Below are 20,646 nucleotides of genomic sequence, written 5' to 3'. Positions count from 1 at the left end.
AGCATTTTGCAATCTACCTAGTGAGCGTTTGTAAAAATAAAATACCGACGCCGTTTGTAATTATAGCGGAATTCTACTATTTGCTTGTAACAATTTATATACCTAAGCACTAGCTGACAAATGCGGTTTAATTCGCGTGAATAACTTTTTTTATTCCCGTCGTCGGTAGGTATCTATATACAGTAGAGACTCGATTAACCGGACTAATTGTTGTTGTAAGGCATTGGAAATCCGGATAATTGAATGTATGAAGAAAAGCGACTTTGTACAGGCATATTATTTTAATTTTATCAAAACATAATGTTGTCTTTATTACAGTAAAAACTTAACTTGGTGGTCTACGTTATGAGGAATCGTTCCCGGATCCTGGTATTCCAGCCCTATTTCAGTCCCGGAAATTTCGGAATAAAAATTCACACATGAACGTAATTATGATCAGAAAATACCTATACGATCCGGGTAGTTAGTACCGGAGATTATACCTACGTACAAACTTACAAAATAACACGTTTTAAATCTTTATAATATTAATAATAATTATTTAATAATCTATTATTTACTATCTAATCTATTATTCACATAGCTAGACATTAATGATAATATTCTATAATCTATTACTTATTTAAAATTAAAATTCAAAATATCAATAATAAAGAAAAATAGGTAAAATTAAGAATCGCAAATAATGTATATATTTTAATAGATATTACACGTTTACTGACGTAGGTAGCATAGAAAGCGTGTTTGCCTTCAAATTTATGAATCATTGATCATACCGCAGTCCGGAGGTTGTTGTCACATTGAGTATTTTTTGTATAGATAGTAGAGATTCTCTAAATTATTGTTATTTAGAACCGCCAAATATTGCTGCCATTTTTTTTTGCCGCCCGCATGTAGCGGCTCTACTTACTGAGCATCTTTCAGGAAACATTTTAGAGATGCCAAAAATACTAACCATTGTAAATGATAGGTAGGATATGTAAAAATCAAGAGTGTCGTATGTCTGAACTTTTAATATTGCAAATAATGAATAGCGAAGCAGGCAGGTATAATAATCTATAGGTAGGCATTTTAAGAATCAGTAAGATTAAAACGTACAATAATACACACTTTTAAGTAAAGTAAAATCATATTGATGTACCTAATTATTATTTACTAGCTGATGCCCGCGACTTCGTTCGCGTGGATGTAGGTTTTTTAAAATTCCCGTGGGAACTCTTTGATTTTCCGGGATAAAAAGTAGCCTATGTACTAATCCAGGGTATAATCTATCTCCATTCTAAATTTTAGCCCAATCCGTCCAGTAGTTTTTGCGTAAAGGAGTAACAAACATACACACACACACACACACATACAAACTTTCGGCTTTTTAATATTAGTGTGAAGTGTGATTGACGCTGACACTTCTTTGCCTATCTATGGCCGTTTAAACATTAATGGTAGTCTATAAAACAAGCATTTCTTTAAAGTCTAAACGAGTGGTAGTGATAATATAAACGGAGCTTATTCGGTTTCATACAATTTACCAGAAAGTCGCGATCCGAGTTTATTTTGTGTAATAATAGGAATGAGTTTTTTTTTTAATTTCAATTAAGGCCTAAAGTAGGTGCATATATACCTAATAGTAGTTTCACTGAAGCGTGGTACCTACTGCTAAACAAATGCTTGCTTCAAGGCCTCTTTGTTCTTATTGCATGCCATTCCCACAAACAAGTTAATTGTAATCAACTGTAGATCAAAAAAGTTTTCTTAAGCATTTCGACATGCTCACAATTATTCTTAGTTCGTTAGAGAAGTTATTCCTCTGGTAGGTAGGTGCAGTGATTATATCTTTGTTATTGTTTTTCAACAACATTCATTTTTGTACGATTTCTCTTCTGTTACACCTACTTAGGTAACTACCTATTTCTCACATTTGTCTTTCTATAATAACTGTACATACACCAAATTTTCTAATTAGTATTACGACTCTACTATTTTATTTTATTAAGTTGGTTCGTTTCCGGTTACTTACACTGATAAATTTAAAATATTACTTATTTTTGAAGAATATCGTTGCTACATGTATTGACCACTTACAAGTAAACACAACATTTCCGAAAATTCGTAACAAGAAAACATTAAAACAAAGAATGAATACCAACATTAATAACTAACAAGAGTAAAATAAAAATTTATAACACCCCCGATAAGTGAAACGTTACAGTAACTAGAAAAGAGCTGATATCTTTCAAACGGCTGAACCGATTTTCTTGGATTAAGAACACTCTCGATCAAGCCACCTTTCAAATAAAAAAAACTAAATTAAAATCGGTTCATTAGTGTAGGAGCTACGATGCCACAGACAGATACACAGATACATACGTCAAACTTATAACACCTCTCTTTTTGGGTCGGGGGTTAAAAATAAATGTATTTAGTCAGTAAGATTCAAGACCTTCAAAATACGAATATTTTTTTAACGAAATCTATAATAGTTACCTACCAAAAGTCAAAATGAATATCAATGACAGAGCTATGGTACTTGTGGTACATAATTATATGGGCACACAATTTTGACACAGGCGAATTAGCGTCAACGACAGTTCTGCGCAACGGGGGACAAAGTGGTGGGTTTACGTCATGTTTACGTGGATAATCGATAAGAAATCTTAGATAAAAAGTTGCTTAACAGTAGAGGACAGTCGATTTAACAAGAAGATCTAAGAGCTCTATACGTTTTTCCAAAGACTGCATAGCATTTCCTTATATGAAAAAATTCTTCTGGTTTTTCCAATACTAGCAACCAAATGTCAAAGCTGATTCTTTTTTGTATACGTTCAATCTCAAGATGTGTGTTGCATAGTTAGGCCTTCAAACCATTGAAGAGTAGGTATTCCACGATACTCCTGACTAAACTGTTAATACAGAAGCTTTTTTGTGTGAATATTTTTAAAATCTTTAGCATTTCTAATAATAAAACCAAGCATCAGAAGCCCGTTTAGTAACAATTTGAATGTGTGAAATAATGTAATGTCAAAAGAATGTCAACTATTCTTATAAGTACCGATATCAAGATTATTATAATAGGTTTACTATTGTGTTCTCTACAACGACTGATTTGAACCCCTTATTTGGAATAAGAATGGTAACTTCTTCAACTATTCAGTGATCATCGTTCATTTAATAAATTGACTGGTTGTTATTATTTATACATATCCACTACGAAGTAAGCGCCTTGGTTCAATGAAATATGCAGTAAATTGACAAATAACGATCACTTTCACATGTCACGGCTTTTTGTGGTTGAAATTATACCAGGTATAAAACTTGATACACGTAGGTAACTATCATTATCCAAGGGAGCGGCGAATTAGCACAGAATACAGATGGCAACGGCTCTACTATTGAGTGAACGAGCACCTGTTGCGTTGGTGGGCAGTCGAGCGACGACAACGCCCCGTTATGTCATTCCATTCCAATGTACAAAGCCCGTCCCATACTCTCACGCGTACGCCATCAATCTCCCATGTCTGTGAGAAATTTCATATAAATGATTCTTTTTCTATTGATGAACCGCTGTTCATGGCTTCGCAGGATTACCCTTGATTGTTTTCTAATATGCCTTTATAATTTTATAGCCTCTTTTACAATAACTTTTTCATTGTTTCAAAACATTTCGCTTTTTATGTAGGTATCACGATACATAATAACAGTCAAAATATTCTACAATTACATCAATTAAATCAGTTTTCCCATACTTTAAATCAAATTAAACTACCTATTGCCATACTTTGTCACATTTGTAACGACTTTTTGAAAGATCCATTTCCACCAAAATATTGAGTGTCTCTCGGAAATTAACGCTAAGTTGCAAATAATATGAATAGTTGATAGAAAACAAATTGTTGCTAATTTTAACATGCCTACTAAGAACTCTTCGGGTTTCCGGAAAAAGTAGGCTATATCACTGTGTCCGCGATGCTATCTGTATACAAAATAAATAATGCCCACCACTTCGTAAATGTGTATTTAGATTTTTTGAAAATCCCATGGGAATTTTTGACTTTACGGGACAAAAAGTACCTACCTAGCCCACATCCTTCCCCGGGATGCAAGCTATCTCCGTACCAAACGTCAAAATTGGTTAAATGGATGAGCCGTGAAAACTAGCAGTCAAATAGATAGACACACAATATTCTCTAGTTTGAATGAATATACGATATTTTCTCAGTTGAAAAATTTTCATATTACAATGTATGTATAGTTAAAATTATCTTATGGGAATTATGGGATACCGCGAGGTCTCAGTTCGGGGCGAACCACTAGTAAACATAGTATCTTCTAGGAAGTGCGTTTCATCTTAGACTGCTTTGTCACTTACCAGGAGATCTGATTGCAGCCAAGTGCTAGTGCTAGTTATCGTATATAACTAACTCATCAAGTTAAATCAGTTGGAAATTATTAACACTGAAGCAATTCGCTATTTTATTAATGAGAATATTTATGCGTTAATAGATAAAGACTTTTTAATTATTCCTGTCGCGACAAAGGCGCGACGTCGCCGTCCCCGTCACCGGAACTCAGTTACACACGAGCGGCTTTCTTCTTTATTAACCAGATACTATCGGCATAGGAACACGCACGATGGGTCTCGACTGTCTACGTTCAATACATCAATGAGATTTATTTGACAGATTGTTGTGGTCATTTTCGGAACCTATAAAAACGTATCTATTGTCCAATGGAATAATCAATGAGTCGGAAATCGATTTGCAAAACAATGAAGTTGAAGTTGTTAAAAATCACAATACAATACATATGTTTAGTGAAAAGGCATCTTATTGAAAGTGAAAATTATATTTGAAACAAAAGTTATTGATAAATAGTTAATACCTATTCATTGTATTGAGAAAATCTATTTATTCGACTTACAATAAAACTGTTATTCATTATTATAATATTAAAATGGCAAAGTGTGTTTGTTTAGTCACGCCACAACGAAGCAATAGATCGACGCGCTTTTTGCATGGTCAGTTAAAGACAAGGAAAGTGACATAAGCTACTTTTATCCCGGAAAATAAAAAGTTCCAACGGGATTTAGAAAATCCTAAATCTACGCGGATATGTCGCGGGCTGCGGTCATTATTTATAAATTTATAACTGTCACGGAAGATGTATTAATCCATGATAATTTTAAATCTTAGTAGTTACTTAGCATATTTTTATCCCTAAAATACGATTTTTCTGACGATGATTAATTAAATTTTGAACTGATTCCGACATTTCTTTTTTCTTCGGAAAGGGTGTATCGTCAGATCCCATTTAATTTGGCGAAGATCTGATGAGTGTTTCCGGGGTGCAAATATTTATTAGTAGAAGAGCCACTGATAAGTGCAAGTAACTCTCGAGCAATGTAATAAGTAGTAGCTTAGTAAAAGTAGACTTTAAACTATGTACCTACATAACATATAATTAATTCGTAGGTAGATCTTCATTTGTTCCTTATTGTAATATATTCGTGATAGATTTATTTTTTGGTGCAGCTAACAATTTCTAAACTTTGTGCAATTCAATACGGGTTTCTTTATTCTATTTTTCAGAATGTTTCACAAAAAATTTTACGCCGTATATTTCAATATGGTAAAGTCAAGAGCTTATGAATCAGTACATAAAGTTAGAAATAATCCTTGGGCTAATTCATCGTCGAATAAAAAGCTCTACTCTCAGTAAAACATAGTTCCGCTATGATTTAGTACAGTTGTACTTATTTCCCCGCTAGCGTTACTATCTATACCGTTGGTAAATGTACTTAAGTACCTAATAGTCACCATTCAATGTAATCGATTTAGATCGAAAACATTAAATCAATTTTGTTCTGGACTGCAGAGCTTTAACTGAAATGTAGTACAGTGGACCCCCGGTAATCCGGCCCCTGTCTAATCCGGCACCACCTGTAATCCGACATGTCTAATACATTGCGACATGTATTATTACTGAATATTTTTGACAATCTTCTTATTTTAATATGTACATTTGTTTGTACATAATTATTTCCTAATGTAAAGTTTTTATTTTTTGTAAGTTCTATAGCATTAATGATGTTATTATTGTTTAATTTACTAAGTTTGACATACATAATGAAGTATGATTTGTACTTCAGAGTAAATATATATATGTATTCACTAATCACTTACCTATTTTACTTATGTTACGAAAAAGTAGGTAGGTACTTTACCTACCTGTGGTCATTGGCCGTTTTATATTTACCTTGACATAATAGTAATTAATGTGAGGTAGACTCCTAAGGATACCTCCCCAAACCTTCTCATATCAGTAAAATTACGCTTTTGAATAGAAACGAGCGTTACTTTGCGGTAGTTCTTGATATACAAAGAACAACAAGCTTAATTCGCTACTTAATTCCCCAAAACAGTCAAATCTGTCTGAAATCGAACCTGAATCGAATAAAGAAGAAATAAAAATGTATGTAGATTGTAGGTATTGTATAATTATGTTAATTTTATCAATCGTGGTTAAAGGACTACTTTTTACTAAGGCAAAACTATCCTAAGTATAGATATATTGACCGAAGTATTAGCTATATAGATATAAGTACATATGGTATGGTGGTAAATTATTTGACGATTCAAAAGCACTTGTAAAAGTTTATTTGAATAAAAATCTATTCTATTCTATTCTATTCTATGCTAAGTTTCGTTTAAATTCGTTCAGAGGTTTCAGTGTGAAGCGCGCACAGACAGACAGACAATTTAAAAAAAAAATTTTTTGGGCTCGATAATTTATTAAAACCCAAAAAATGTTGGTTTGTTTTGGTTATAGCTTGCAAACTACTTTATGAATTATTGTTGTTTTCAGTATTTGCTATTTAAATACAGTATAAGCTACGAGTACATAAAATACAGAACAGACATACACAGACACAGACAGACATACAGAAATTTTATAATCTCTACTAGTTTAGTTTTTGAGATAGACACCATCATAAAAATCGTCTAAGATTGATAACTGTGACGGCTCCCCATTTCTTCACTTTTTAAGATTAAAAAAAAATTAATTCGTATCCCGCTCAGTGAGTTCCAGACAATGATACCCCACATGCTAGAGTAATTTTTTTGGAGCCCCCCTGAATATTATTTAATTGAATTTCTAATTTAACATTCAATTTTGGTCAGCATTCTAACATAATACCTACCTAAATTTCAGGTTTATGACTCATTTCGTCTTAGAGCAAGACCTGTGACACGCGGACAGACAGACAGACAGACAGACAGACTAGTAGCATTAATAGAACTCCGTTTTTACCCTTTGGGTACGGAACCCTATAAGGGTAGCTATTCTGAAATCACAAACAAGATATTTATTTTGTTAATAGTAAGTTGAGCGGTGAACTTAAAGCGTAGCGAGCTTAGCGCTGCAAGTTGATAAAAGGTTGCAATGCATAGGATGGCTACACAATCGGTAATGAACAATCATTTCTCAAGAGAGAAACTGGCGTATAGGCATTGTTTGCAGCCTACTTTCCGTACAAGCGGCGTGCCTGCGAACGACACAACACGTGAAAGTGAATGGCGCAAGCAAGTTCATACGAACGCACGGACTTTACGCCCGATTTGATACGTTCACGCGAACTTGTACCTATGTTTGCTTAAAATCCGTCCATGATGTAATAAATATTTCGACGAATTTGCGGGAATCATTTAGCCCACTTGCTACAGAGATAGCTTGCAATTCATAGACCTCAATATCTACCGCAGTATTTTTATCCTCGAAAATCAAAGAGTTCCCATGATATAAACTGTAAAATTAATTAAGCTCATTTTAAACATTAAAAAAATTACTAACTAATACATATTTGGTACGCTACATGTAGGTAAGTAGCTGTCTCCTCTAAAAATGCTTTGCTTTCATATAAACGGAACTAGTGGTAATTACGTTGTAAGCCGATTCCAAATTCCGTGTTCTTAACAGGGCTCCTTCCGTCACTCGTTTCATACAATCGTAGTTCCAATTTCATTTGAATATTAAGCAACCAAAGTCCATGAAATTTTGCTGACATATTCTAGAAACTAATATCTGTGCAGCAACCAATGCTTAATATTCAAATGAAATTGGAACTACGATTGTATGAAGCGAGTGACGGAGAGAGCCCTGTTATGATATATGATATGTAGTGATGAATGACACTTAAATTAACAATTTAAGTGTCATTCATCTACAAGATATTTTATTTTGATGATTCAAAAGTACTAGTAGTAGTTAGTAGTTTATAAGCAGGTAGATTATATTAGGTACTTATAACACATTCATACCCATATTTTGTCTATGTACCTATAGGTAGGCTCCCCGTGCGAAGCTGGGGCGGATGAACTAGTAATTAAAATAAAACTGTTCATCACAAAATCATTCTGAAGATGTCAAGGATGTTTGTCTAGAGACAATATTTTATTAAGTGGTTTTCGAGTAGGTATCAATCTTATGTGGCCTTAGCAGCATTGCGTAAAATTCAATATTTTACTCACAATTTGGGACATAAAATTGATGAAACCTTGTGTTTAAAATATCTTACTACCCAACTGCGACGAAACCCAAAAGGAGGGTTAGTGTTTGACCTGTATGTATGTATGTGCGTTACTATGTCTGCTCGTAACTACTCAACGGCTCAACCGATTTTGATAAACCATGATCGTAAATGATAAATACATCATTACATTTGTCTTGATGGTGCGTGTGTCATTGCGTACATATATTCTTTAAAAAATCAAAATGGCGGATTTTGTGCGCTTTAATGTGCGGGCTGAAAAAGATGCAGTGTAAACTGCAGTGGGGGTTTATTGAAAACTTTAAATTACTTACTTTTAATGTACCTATCGATATATGACGTATATACGTATTACGTAGGTAACCCAAACATTTATTTACGCAAAGTCGGCCCGCACCATATTTTGTCAGTTAAAAAGTTAATCACCTAATTTCGTCATAAAAAGAACCTTCTGTCAAAGTTTAAGTTTCTTACCAAAGCGACTTAAGACGTGCGTTGATAGATGAGCCAGTCAGTCAGGATTAGTCTTTTTAAATTATAGTAACCGTGTAGTAAGTAACTTTAGCCGCCTGATATGCAACTAGCCCTTAAAATTTTTCTCGATGTATCAAGGAAGAATGCTTTTACTTTAAAATAATATTCTAGATGATTTTTTCCATATTTTACGCGAAAATAATGTTACTGTTGCATTGAATGACATAATGAGATAGTAAATGTTAGCGAGTACAATCTGTTCATTTTAATATACCTACCCATAGTACGCGACAGGTCGAGATGGCAATCAGTGTTGGGATGCCCCGCATACCCGCACAGCCCCCGCGCTAACTTTCAATCGCTGGAACTCTTCGACTCTATTAATTTATTAATACTCTACCTTTGTGAATTGTGACGTATCAAGTACCTAACCGCAATTAGCGTGCGTTGACTTTAAATACCTGAAGGAATACAATGTACTTAACATGTTATTATTATATTTCGACCGCACATTAGCTCGTATGCCGTTAAAAATGGACCATACAGTTAAATGTTTGTAAGTAAAAGGTACATTATGTCACAAACACACAGACCAATCCAATAACCGACCAGCTCACGCTCACAGTTACCTGACCTCGCGCTCAACCTTCGCCTTTGTAGTTCAGTAAAATTTAACGGAAATAATAGTGCTCGTTTGCGTGAGAAACATTTACTTCGATTAAAAAAAACGTTTTCATCTACATCAGCCCATCACCGGCTCACTACTGAGAACGGGTCACCTCTCAGAATGAGAACAGTTTGGCCATAGTCCACTACGCTGGCCAAGTGCGGATAGGAGACTTCACTCACCTTTGAGAACACTATAGAGATACTCACAGGCATGCAGATTGCCTCACAATGTTTTCCTTCACCTTTAAAAAAGTGATATGTTAAGGCGAAAAGTTAGAGGTGCGTTCCCAGAATCGAATCCTTGACCCCCCGAATAAGAGGCCAACGTCATAACCACTAGGCTATCATTGCTATAAATCGCATCAATTAATTTTAATTAGGATTCCATTGTAATATACGAATGATATTTGAAATGAAACTAGTTTCTGCGTCTTCTGAATGTTCGTAGAAGTCAGTTAAAAGAGGTTATATCTAAATAAATTATTTTATTTGTTTCAGAGACCATGTACATAGAAACCCTACCGCTCGTGGTTTGGACGCTCCTAGTAACAGCAACGCATGTAAGTACATACATTATTTTCAAATTCAGTTCAATACATTTTGCTTGTCATAAAATAACTAGCCGTTTTGTCTGCTGTTGTTGTAAAAAAATGCCTTGGTTAGCAAGGAAGGACGAGGTTTATGATTTAGTAGGGTTCCTACAGTAAATATTTAATATATTAAAAAATTACGTATCAAAAATTGCGGAACTGGTAGGATTCGAACCTGCATATCCCTGGGAATCGGGCCCGGAGCGCCTTACCACTAAACCACGTTCACTTGCTGCCAGTGCCGAGAGATGGATAGTATTATTATGTATCTTCATTCAGTACTGAAGCGACTGTTAAAGCCATCTAGTAACGACACGTTTGAAATATATTTAAAATTATTTAGCCCTTGAAGTGTAGGTAAACGCACATAAATTAAATATAAATAGTAGGGTTCCGTATTTCATAATGAGAAAATGGAACTCTTACACATACATTACTACTTTACTGTCCGTCTGTTTGATGTCGGAATGTCATTGGCCTTTTTCTCAGAAATATATAATAGAGATAGACGTCATCATCGTCGGTAATCGATAGACATCTAACTGTTGGACAAAGGTGTCTTGTAGGGACTTCCACTCGCCGCGATTTTGCGCCGCCTGTATCGAGCGGCTCCTTACGACTTGTTCGATGTCGTCTGTCCACCTAGTGGAGGTTCTGCTAACGCTGTGATTTCTAGAGCGAGATCGTTATTCCAATACCATGGGACCCCAACGACTATCAGTTTTTCGAACTATGTGCTCCGTTCATTACCACTTCTGCTTCATAGGTTCCAACCCGTTGAGTTATGCGGGTGAGTCTAGTTTTTCTACGGATCTCTTTATTTCTGATACTATCACTTAGTGAAACTCTGAGCATAGCTCTTTCTATCGCCCACTGAGTAACTTTGATACCGAGCATTGCATTAAGGTCAAACTGTCAAACTGAAGTCTGAACTGAGTCTGACAAACTGAAGGTGAGTGATGCGCTGCGATGTACGTATACCTATCGCACTCCTCGCTGCAACTGGATTAGCCTGGTATTCTGGTCCTGTATACGAACTTACATGGTACTGTTTTCTTACAAGCACTTCAGCCCTTGGACATGCCAATAGTCGATTCGGCATATCTTCAGTGACTTTAGTACGGCCCAAGTAGGTAGTCGGTTCATAAATAGGCAGATCTCTCGTGTACACTTTCGAGCCCCTGTTCCGCTCGATGATATCTGTAATACGCTCGGTATTAAAGTTCCGCTATTCGCGTATTTGTGCTTTAGAGATCTGCCAACTAATCTTACTTTTGGGAATCAGTTATGAAACACATTGGATTGATCATCGCTTTGATAAGTAGCGCAGATCAGTTACAATATGCTTATAGAAAGAGATATATAGACCCACCAAAAACATTTCATGTAAAAAGTTAGCCAAGACTCACAAACAAGTTCATAATGTTTTCACTGTTAAAAAGTTATGAGATCTCTAGTAGAGCCAAGCCCCTAGCTGATCTTAGATTTGTGCTGGCCATGGGACCTACCCAAGTCCAAAGTAATATAGCTCTTAAATGTTCTTGACTATATCACATTTATAACAATAAATAACAAATCACTCTATTTACAAGCTCTGATTCTACAAACCCTACATCTTGGTAAAAAAAGACGGCTTGGCCGTTTAATAACTTTTAACGTTTAATATGTTATGTCATGTAATAGTTTTACGAACATTAAACGGCCAAGCCGTACTTTTTTTACCAAGATATAGGGTTTGTAGAATCAGAGCTTGTAAGTAGAGTGATTTGTTATTTATTGTTATAAATGTGATATAGTCAAGAACATTTAAGAGCTATATTACTTTGGCCTTGGGTAGGTCCCATGGCCAGCACAAATCTAAGATCAGCTAGGGGCTTGGCTCTACTAGAGATCTCATAACTTTTTAACAGTGAAAACATTATGAACTTGTTTGTGAGTCTTGGCTAACTTTTTACATGAAATGTTTTTGGTGGGATTTCATTTCTTTTTGGCAGGTGCCCTAAATTTTTTTTGGATCTATTTCTTGCAGGTACATCATTTTCATGGCCCACTCTCTATCATTACCTCTTTTTTTAAAAGCTTTTATTCAACTTGCAATGTACTCGTATGTAAGTATGTTTGTTCGGGTGGAATCTTGCAACTCAATTTTGAAGCAGATATACCAAATTTCAGTCTTTTATGACTTCAGGAAACACAGATACTTGGTACGTTTGATAAATCTGCCACGGACATCTTATCATGTAAACTTTAGTATTCGAGCAACAGATTTTACAGATATGCATCTCATATACGAGGGGATGAAGGGGGACCCGATTTCTTAATTTATCTGTTGTTCATAATTCTTGAAATTCCTACTTAATGCCAAATTTCAGTCTTCTAGGACTTCAGAAAGTACCCTAGAATTTGTGACTAGAGGTTTTGAATGTCGATAAATCTGAAACTATAAAAGCTAGACAGTTGATACTCAGTACGTTTAATGAATCTGCCAAGGACATCTTATCCTGAAAATATCAGCATTCTAGCGATAGAATTTAAAGATTTGCTTCCCCCATACAGAGGCGTAGAGGAGTGAAATTTTCAATTTCTTAATTTTTTTGTAGTTTGTATGCAATTTCTAGTCTACATACCAAATTTCAGTCTTCTAGGACTTCGGGAAGTACCCTAGAATTACAGACTAGAAGTTTTGACTGTCATTAAATCTGAAACTATAAAAGCTAGACAATTGATACTCAATGCGTTTAATCAATTTGCCAAGGACAACTTATCCTGAAAATATCAGCATTCTACCGACAGAATTTACAGATTTGCTTTTCCCATAAGAGTCGTAGAGGGGGGGCATTGCCAATTTCTTAATTTTCCTGTAGTTTGTTTGCAATTTCTAGTCTACATACCAAATTTCAGCCTTCTAGGACTTCTGGAAGTACCCTAGAATTACAGACTATGAATTGTGATGATCATCAGTGAGGGACGAAAACGGCGTATTTTAGGTATCAATAAATCTGTAACCATAAAAGCTAGATATTTGATACTTAGTATATTTGGTAAATTTGCTGAGGACACCTTATACTGAAAATTTCAGCTTTCTAGCGTCATCCAGACCGAAGTTATGACGGGTCGAAAATATGGCGAAACACTTCGAGAAAAAGGTACTACGTAGCGCCCTGGCCGCCGTTTGGCTCGTCTTGGCGGGGGCACTGCCGTGCCCCCTGATAGAGGGGGAATTGGTCCTTGAGAGATGCGTCATAAAAGGGACACTAATCCGCATTTCTTAATTTCAGAAGTAAATTAATTAAGACTTTTGTTTCCAGGTAGCGACGCAAAACCAATATGGAATAGGTTTAGGAATAAAACGAGAAATATTCTTCTTAAATTTAGAAAATGGTTACTTCGGTTGCCAAGCAAACGAATCAACACATATATTACAATTGTATGAATTATCAAAATTATGCGACGGTGTGCCGGACTGTTATAAGGCATCCGACGAACTTCGAACAGAATTAAAATGTTCAGGTAATATATTTAAAAGTAACTCTTTTGCTCTTAACTTTCAGCTAATTCAAAGAGCATAAAATAATATGAGACAATTCTTTACAAGTTCTACATTTGGATGGTTAATTTGTTTTGTAAATGCAATTCTTCTTTATTAGCGGCAGAAATCAATCCTATTTTTAATCTATCAATAGGTTAAAGCAACGTAGTTATTTGTCAAAAATTGTATGGGTCTTTTTTGACAATTAAGACGACAATATTGACAGATTACGCATCTAAGATTTAATATTAATTTCGGCAGTTAGTTAAATAAACAAATGAAATTAATCGAAATTAACTTTCTATGTTAATAAGGGAGTCTTTAATAACTTGTATTTTTAAGATGATTGTACCAAAGATGACGGAGCACGCTGTATAAACGGCGCCTGCCTCAACGGAGTATGTTATTGTAACGATGGTTTCGGTGGATGCAACTGCCAAGAACCCGGTAAGCTTTCGTTAATTTTTCTTTGATTACGTGTCATAATTTTCAGTATTTAAGTTAAGAATAATATTATTATCTGAATATTTACAGTAGAAACATTGTGGTAAATAAAGTAGAAGAATAGTTATAGGTATAGTGTGGCTAATTTTGTTGCACAATCTCTAAACTAACAGGTCTCTAGTGATATCCTTCTCCGGAGGGAGCATTATGATAAGAACAGCAATACATTTAGACGTGTCATTTTAGAATTAGCTACTACATTGATCAGAGGCAATTTATAATCGTTTAGGTGTTTTATAGTGTTAGTTTAATTCTCCCTTGTTTCCATTTGTGTTTGTATTCATAATATTTGATTCCAGTACATAATAATTCAATGTTTGATTCAGCGTCATGTGGTATGGGATAATGGAGATGGAGTTTCGTTTTTTTCAGACGTAAATGAATGCAAAAACAGACCATGTGATGTATTTGCTCACTGCACAAATACTGTAGGCAGTTTTCAATGTTCCTGCTTCCCTGGATATGTAGGGGATGGCTTTTCATGTAAAGGTGTGTGTTTATTTTTATTATTTATGTACTAATGGTAACATAGTAGTACACAAGTGTAAATTGAAAATTTATAACACCCCCGACAAGTGAAGGTTACAGTAACTAGAAAAGAGCTGATAACTTTCAAACGGCTGAACCGATTTTCTTGGATTATAGCTAAGAACACTCTCGATCAAGCCACCTTTCAAACAAAAAAAAACTAAATTAAAATCGGTTCATTAGTTTAGGCACTACGGTGCCACAGACAGATACACAGATACACAGACACACAGATACACAGATACACACGTCAAACTTATAACACCCCTCTTTTTGGGTCGGGGGTTAATGAAAAGAATATTGGTTATCGTCCGAATTATCGGTAAATATTACTGAGTATTTAATATCAATCATAATCAAAATATGTTTAAATACGAAGAATATCTAACGATTCTATCTTGTGACTCTATCTTTTTTATCGTCACTGTACCGTACCTATCTGTTTTGCAATAAAATTTTATTTTAATAAATAAGTTAACGTGCTTACCTATGGGTATGGGTAGTTTTTTGTGGATTTAACTTAGTTTAATGTTGATTTTTAGTGGAGGAAATTCCTGTTTTGTTTACATATATAACCTGCTACAAATTTTTTAAACATACCTACATTATTTATTTCTTTATGTTTAGATATAAATGAATGCGAAGATCCAGCAATAGCTGCGCGGTGCGTAGAAAATGCTGAATGCTGCAATTTGCCTGCGCACTTCATTTGCAAATGTAATCGAGGGTTTGAAGGAGACGGAGAAGAGGAATGTCGAGGTTGTTTTTTTTTGCATTTATCCATACTAGTATTTCAGATGTAAAAATATGCCTGTCTGTGGGTCTGCAAGCCTTTCACGGCCCATCTGTAAAACGATTTTGACGAAAGTTTGGTAAAGAAGTACCTTGCATCCTAACAACGGACATAAGCTACTTTTTGTTCCAGAAAATGAAAGAGATCCCACGGGATTTTTGAAAAACCTAAATCCACGTGGAAAAATACGCAGGCATGATAATATAATTTGAGTTTCATCCCAGAAATGGGTATAAGCCCCCACGGGATTTTTAAAAACAGCCCACGCAGGCGGGATTTGGTATAAAATAATCTTATTTTGAATATGTTGTGTTGATAGGTACAATGTTCATGTAGGTTTTTTTTTAATGTAGTTAGATATTGTATACTACCTCTACCTCCTATATCAACATTATGAGATTAATTTTAAATCAAGTCCAATTTTGAGTCAAAATCAAACTTCCTAATCAATGGAAGACTTATTGAAGAGAAAAAAGCGAAGTATTTTAAATTGAATTAAAGTAATATTAGTAAATTAACCAGAACGAAATTGAACATTTTATAGATATCGATGAGTGCCAACGGTCAGGCGCTTGTGGTGTCAACGCAATATGCCAAAACTATCCAGGAAACTACACTTGTGTTTGTAAAGCGGGATACACAGGGAATCCTTTTGATGGCGTAAGTTAATTATTTGGATCCCAAATTCCATTAGTTTGTTCCAGTATCTGTTCCATTAACCTAGGAATATTTCACTATTCACGTAGTAATATTTAATTATTATTTACCGCATACCTACCGATTTAAAGTCACAAATTATTGCATTTTAATAATTAAGTATTTTAGTTTTGTACCAGGTTATAATGAAACTATTTTGGCATACTTTTTCAGTGTGTCGATTTGGATGAATGCATTAATGGAGATGCTTGTGGTCCTGGTGCTATTTGCCGAAACATCGAGGGCGGCTATGAGTGCAGCTGTCCACCGGGCTACGAAGGCGACCCGCGTGTCTCCTGTCACGACCAAGACGGCTGTAAAAGAGCTACTTGTGGCCGAGATGCGCTTTGTGAAAACCTACCTGGCGCGTACCGTTGCTTTTGTCCACCAGGATTTGAAGGCGATCCGGACAGAGAGTGTACCGGTAAGGTCTTTAGTCAATGCGCGAGTAGGTGTGACCACTCCTTTCAATTTCTAATGCTTCTGTGTACTATTTAATACTTTGCTCGTGAGGACGAGCTGGGTACTACCGCAAAGGACGCGTGGTAGCCTCACGCTTTTACTAATCTAACAAGTCATAACACTTACCTAATCCATATCTACCTATGTAAAATAACTTTTCAGTTTTCGAAACCGACGTCCCTGATGCTTTCTGCTGAATTAGATTACCTTTTGTGGAGCGAACATAGAGTTGTGAAACTTAGGTTGGAAAAGGTTCAATCGTTTTAGGACTTGCACTGTTTATTACGAATCTTTTTTTGCTAGTTTGGATCTGGATCTTCTATTTTGGCAAGCCTTCTATCACCACTATCATCATTTCCTGTGTGCCTGTAACTTCTTCGTAGTGGCTGTCGGCGTACCTACTGCGTGCGTATGTCATATATCTTTTATAGAGATTGTATATGTAATAAGACGTGAGTTATTTTTTATACCAGACGTGGATGAATGTAACAGTAGCCACCCTGTATGCGGCGAGCATGCCGTCTGCACAAATACTATTGGCAGCTACGTGTGCAATTGCAAACCCGAGTATACAGGCGATGCACAATCTCTCAATGGTTGTCGCGATGTAAATGAATGTGAAACATTGGAACATCCTTGCGGAATGCATGCCATTTGTGAGAACACTGACCCCGGATATAATTGCAAGTGTCCGCAAGGATTTAGAGCAAAACCTAATCCTCAAATCGCTTGCGAACAGGTAATTAATTTATATGGTGTTTTAAACCTTCCAAATTTTAAAATGTGTTCATGTTCTAAATTTTCATATTACTTTGCAGGTGGATGTCAATACATTGTGTAACTCTAATTTTGACTGCACGAATAATGCTGAGTGCATAGAAGAACAATGTTTTTGTAAAAATGGTTTTGTTGCCAAAGGTTCTACTTGTATTGATGTTGACGAATGCAGTAACAACAAATGTGGAGAAAATGCACTATGTATTAATGTACCAGGCAGTTTTAGATGTGAATGTAGCGTTGGTTACATTGGATCCCCGCCTCAAACGATATGCCGAGCACCATGCGAAGATGTGCAATGTGGCGAGCATTCCTATTGTAAACCAGACGGTTCCGAAGCTTACTGTGTTTGCGAAGCGGGCTGGACGTTTGATCCAAATGACATCTCCGCTGGTTGTATTGACATTGACGAGTGTAATGATTCATTTGGATTTTCTGGACGTTGTGGAATCAATGCACATTGCTTAAATACTTTAGGAAGTTTCGTTTGCAATTGTCCCGAAGGTTATACTGGCGACTCTTACAAAGAATGCGTTGATATCAATGAGTGTTTAGATGATAATTCATGTGGAGCAGGAGCGAACTGTATAAACCGTCAAGGTTCTTTCACTTGTGAATGCCCCGAGGGAACCTTACCAGATCCTGAACCTTTTATTAAATGTTCCGAAATTCTTACTTGTAAATACGATAAAGATTGCCCTGGCAATGCTTTTTGTGACCAAAATAAAAAATGCCTTTGTCCAGAACCAAATATTGGAAACGAATGCCGACGTAAGTTTTTAATAAAAATCAGATTTATTATCTTTCTCGATTTATCAATCAATAGTAATACTATAAACACAAAAGTGTGTCTGTCTGTTACTTTTCACGGCTTATCCACATAACCATGCTTTTAACCGTTTGACGTATTTTGGCACGGAGATAACTTGCATCCCGAAGACGTGCCTACATACCTGCTTTTCCCGGAAAACCAAAGAGTTCCTCATCGGTATATTTTAGGAACCAAAATCCACGCGGAAGATTAAAATCACATGCATATTGCATACTTTAAAAGCATTCTTTCATATTGTAATTCTTTTCCTTTTTTCCAGATCCATGTGAAAACCTAAACTGTGGAAGTAACTCGGAGTGCCTACTAAGCGATCAAGTAGCCCAATGCACATGTCGTAGTGGTTTTACAGGAGATCCTTTATCTTCTATAGGATGTCAAGATATCAATGAATGTGAAACAAGTCCGTGTTCAATGGGTGCTGTGTGTAAAAATCTACCAGGATATTTTCAATGCGAATGCCCCGGAAACTTCAGTGGAGATCCTTATTTAAATGGGTGCATTATTAGCAAAACACCAAGTGAGTGTAGCGATGTAAACCCTTGCCCCTACGGTGAGCAATGTATTTTAAATGAAGGTGAAAACGTTTGCATTTGTTCACAAGGGTTTTCTCGCAATAAAGGAACTGGTATTTGTGAAGACATAAATGAGTGCACCCACCTCGGACGAACTCCTTGTGGGTTAAATGCTATATGTAAAAATTTACCCGGTAGCTACGAATGTAAATGCCCTGCAGAATACAGCGGTAATCCATACAATTCATGTGAAATTTGTGATGACATCGGTTGTCAATGTCAACCTCCATATAAGCTCGTAGATGGGAACTGCGTTTTATCTGGCTGTTCAAGTGACAGAAAATGTGGAAAAGGAGCAGAATGTATCATTATTTCAGACGGAGTTAGTTATTGTGCTTGCCCTGCCGGCTATATACAAAGCGTTGATGGATCTTGTGAAGATATCAATGAATGCACTTTTGGTCAACCAGTTTGTGGTTTTGGAGCAGAATGTATAAATATAATTGGATCTTATACATGTAAATGTCCACCCGGTTATGGAAAGGATTTGATATCAGGACATTGCAGCCTTAATCAAAAGAGGTGCATTAGTGATTCAGACTGTTTTGTTAATGAAAAATGCGTACAACCAGGAAATTGTGTTTGCCCTCCACCGTTTTATTTAGATGTAACTGACGGGCAAAAATGTAAAAGCCCCTGTGAAAGATTTGTTTGTGGTATTAATGCTAAATGTACGCCTAGTGATCCTCCAAAGTGTATGTGCATGCCTGGTTTTGAAGGAGATCCATATACGGGCTGTACAAATAGAAATGAATGCCATAGTGCTCCTTGTGCATATGGTGCGATATGCCATGATAAGGTGGGAGGTTACAAATGTACATGTCCACCAAATATGATCGGCGATCCATACAAGACAGGATGTAAGTATGACTTTTATATTTTTACATATTAAGTAAATATATTAAACTTCTTTCTGCATCGCGTTCCTCATTAGTACGAGCCGTGATCCCTTTAACTATAATATTATAGTGGCAATTTCTTAGGATACTAATGCGGTGGGTTCCCTGATACTTCCACATAGGAACATAACTGGGACCGACGACTTGACTCGCTCACCGCTCGCTTAGTAACAAAGAAATATCAGTACCATTATAACAGCATAAATCAACACCACATTATCAAGTAATATTATTTGCTTAATATAAAGTAAAATTTTAGGCACTGTGGAAGAAGGAGCATCACAAAAACAATTATGTAGTAAAAGTAATCAATGTCCCGACAATCTCGCATGCTTAAATCGTACCTGTGTGTCTCCATGCGTAACTATTTCCTGCGGAGCGAATGCGTTTTGTGAGACTGAAAATCACGCTGGTTGGTGTCGATGCAATCCTGGATATACAAAACCCGAAGGAGGAAAATGCATCTCTGGCAAGTATTTTAAAAGTTTACCAAGAATACTAGATGGTGCCCGCGACTTCGTCCGCGCGGAATTAGGTTTTTAAAAATCTCGGGGGAATTCTTCGGGGATAAAAAGTGCCTATGTCAATTTCCCGGATGCAAGCCACCTCTGTACCAAATGTTATATAAGTCAATTAAACAGATGGGACTTTAGAAATCCCCAAGAACTTTTTGATTTTTCGGGATAAAAGTAGCCTGTGTCCGTCCCCGGAATGTAAGCTAACTCAGTCCCTTTCATCAAAATCGGTGATACTGTTGGGCCGTGAAAAGCTAGCAGACG

The 20,646-nt window shown here is 36.0% G+C and overlaps 1 protein-coding gene across 9 annotated transcripts in view; it reads left to right on the top strand.

Moving 5' to 3' along the window:
• Nucleotides 1–20,646, top strand: part of LOC123880900 — a 114,959-nt gene that overhangs the window by 3,386 nt on the left and 90,927 nt on the right. For 5 of the 9 annotated variants that reach the window (XM_045929290.1, XM_045929289.1, XM_045929288.1 and 2 more), the window contains exons 2-12: nucleotides 10,184–10,245; nucleotides 13,584–13,785; nucleotides 14,147–14,251; nucleotides 14,681–14,797; nucleotides 15,464–15,595; nucleotides 16,174–16,289; nucleotides 16,500–16,749; nucleotides 17,261–17,526; nucleotides 17,606–18,335; nucleotides 18,656–19,828; nucleotides 20,127–20,336. In XM_045929290.1, the coding sequence (XP_045785246.1) occupies nucleotides 10,189–10,245; nucleotides 13,584–13,785; nucleotides 14,147–14,251; nucleotides 14,681–14,797; nucleotides 15,464–15,595; nucleotides 16,174–16,289; nucleotides 16,500–16,749; nucleotides 17,261–17,526; nucleotides 17,606–18,335; nucleotides 18,656–19,828; nucleotides 20,127–20,336 (3,358 nt within the window). In that variant the 5' untranslated portion in view covers nucleotides 10,184–10,188. The remainder of the gene's footprint in view (nucleotides 1–10,183; nucleotides 10,246–13,583; nucleotides 13,786–14,146; nucleotides 14,252–14,680; nucleotides 14,798–15,463; nucleotides 15,596–16,173; nucleotides 16,290–16,499; nucleotides 16,750–17,260; nucleotides 17,527–17,605; nucleotides 18,336–18,655; nucleotides 19,829–20,126; nucleotides 20,337–20,646) is intronic. The other 4 variants (XM_045929284.1, XM_045929291.1, XM_045929285.1 and 1 more) reach the window with 4 other exon arrangements.

Source organism: Maniola jurtina, chromosome 3 (genome assembly GCF_905333055.1).
Source record: "Maniola jurtina chromosome 3, ilManJurt1.1, whole genome shotgun sequence".
Classification (NCBI taxonomy): Eukaryota; Metazoa; Arthropoda; class Insecta; order Lepidoptera; family Nymphalidae; genus Maniola; species Maniola jurtina.
This window is presented reverse-complemented; position numbering and strand designations above follow the sequence as displayed.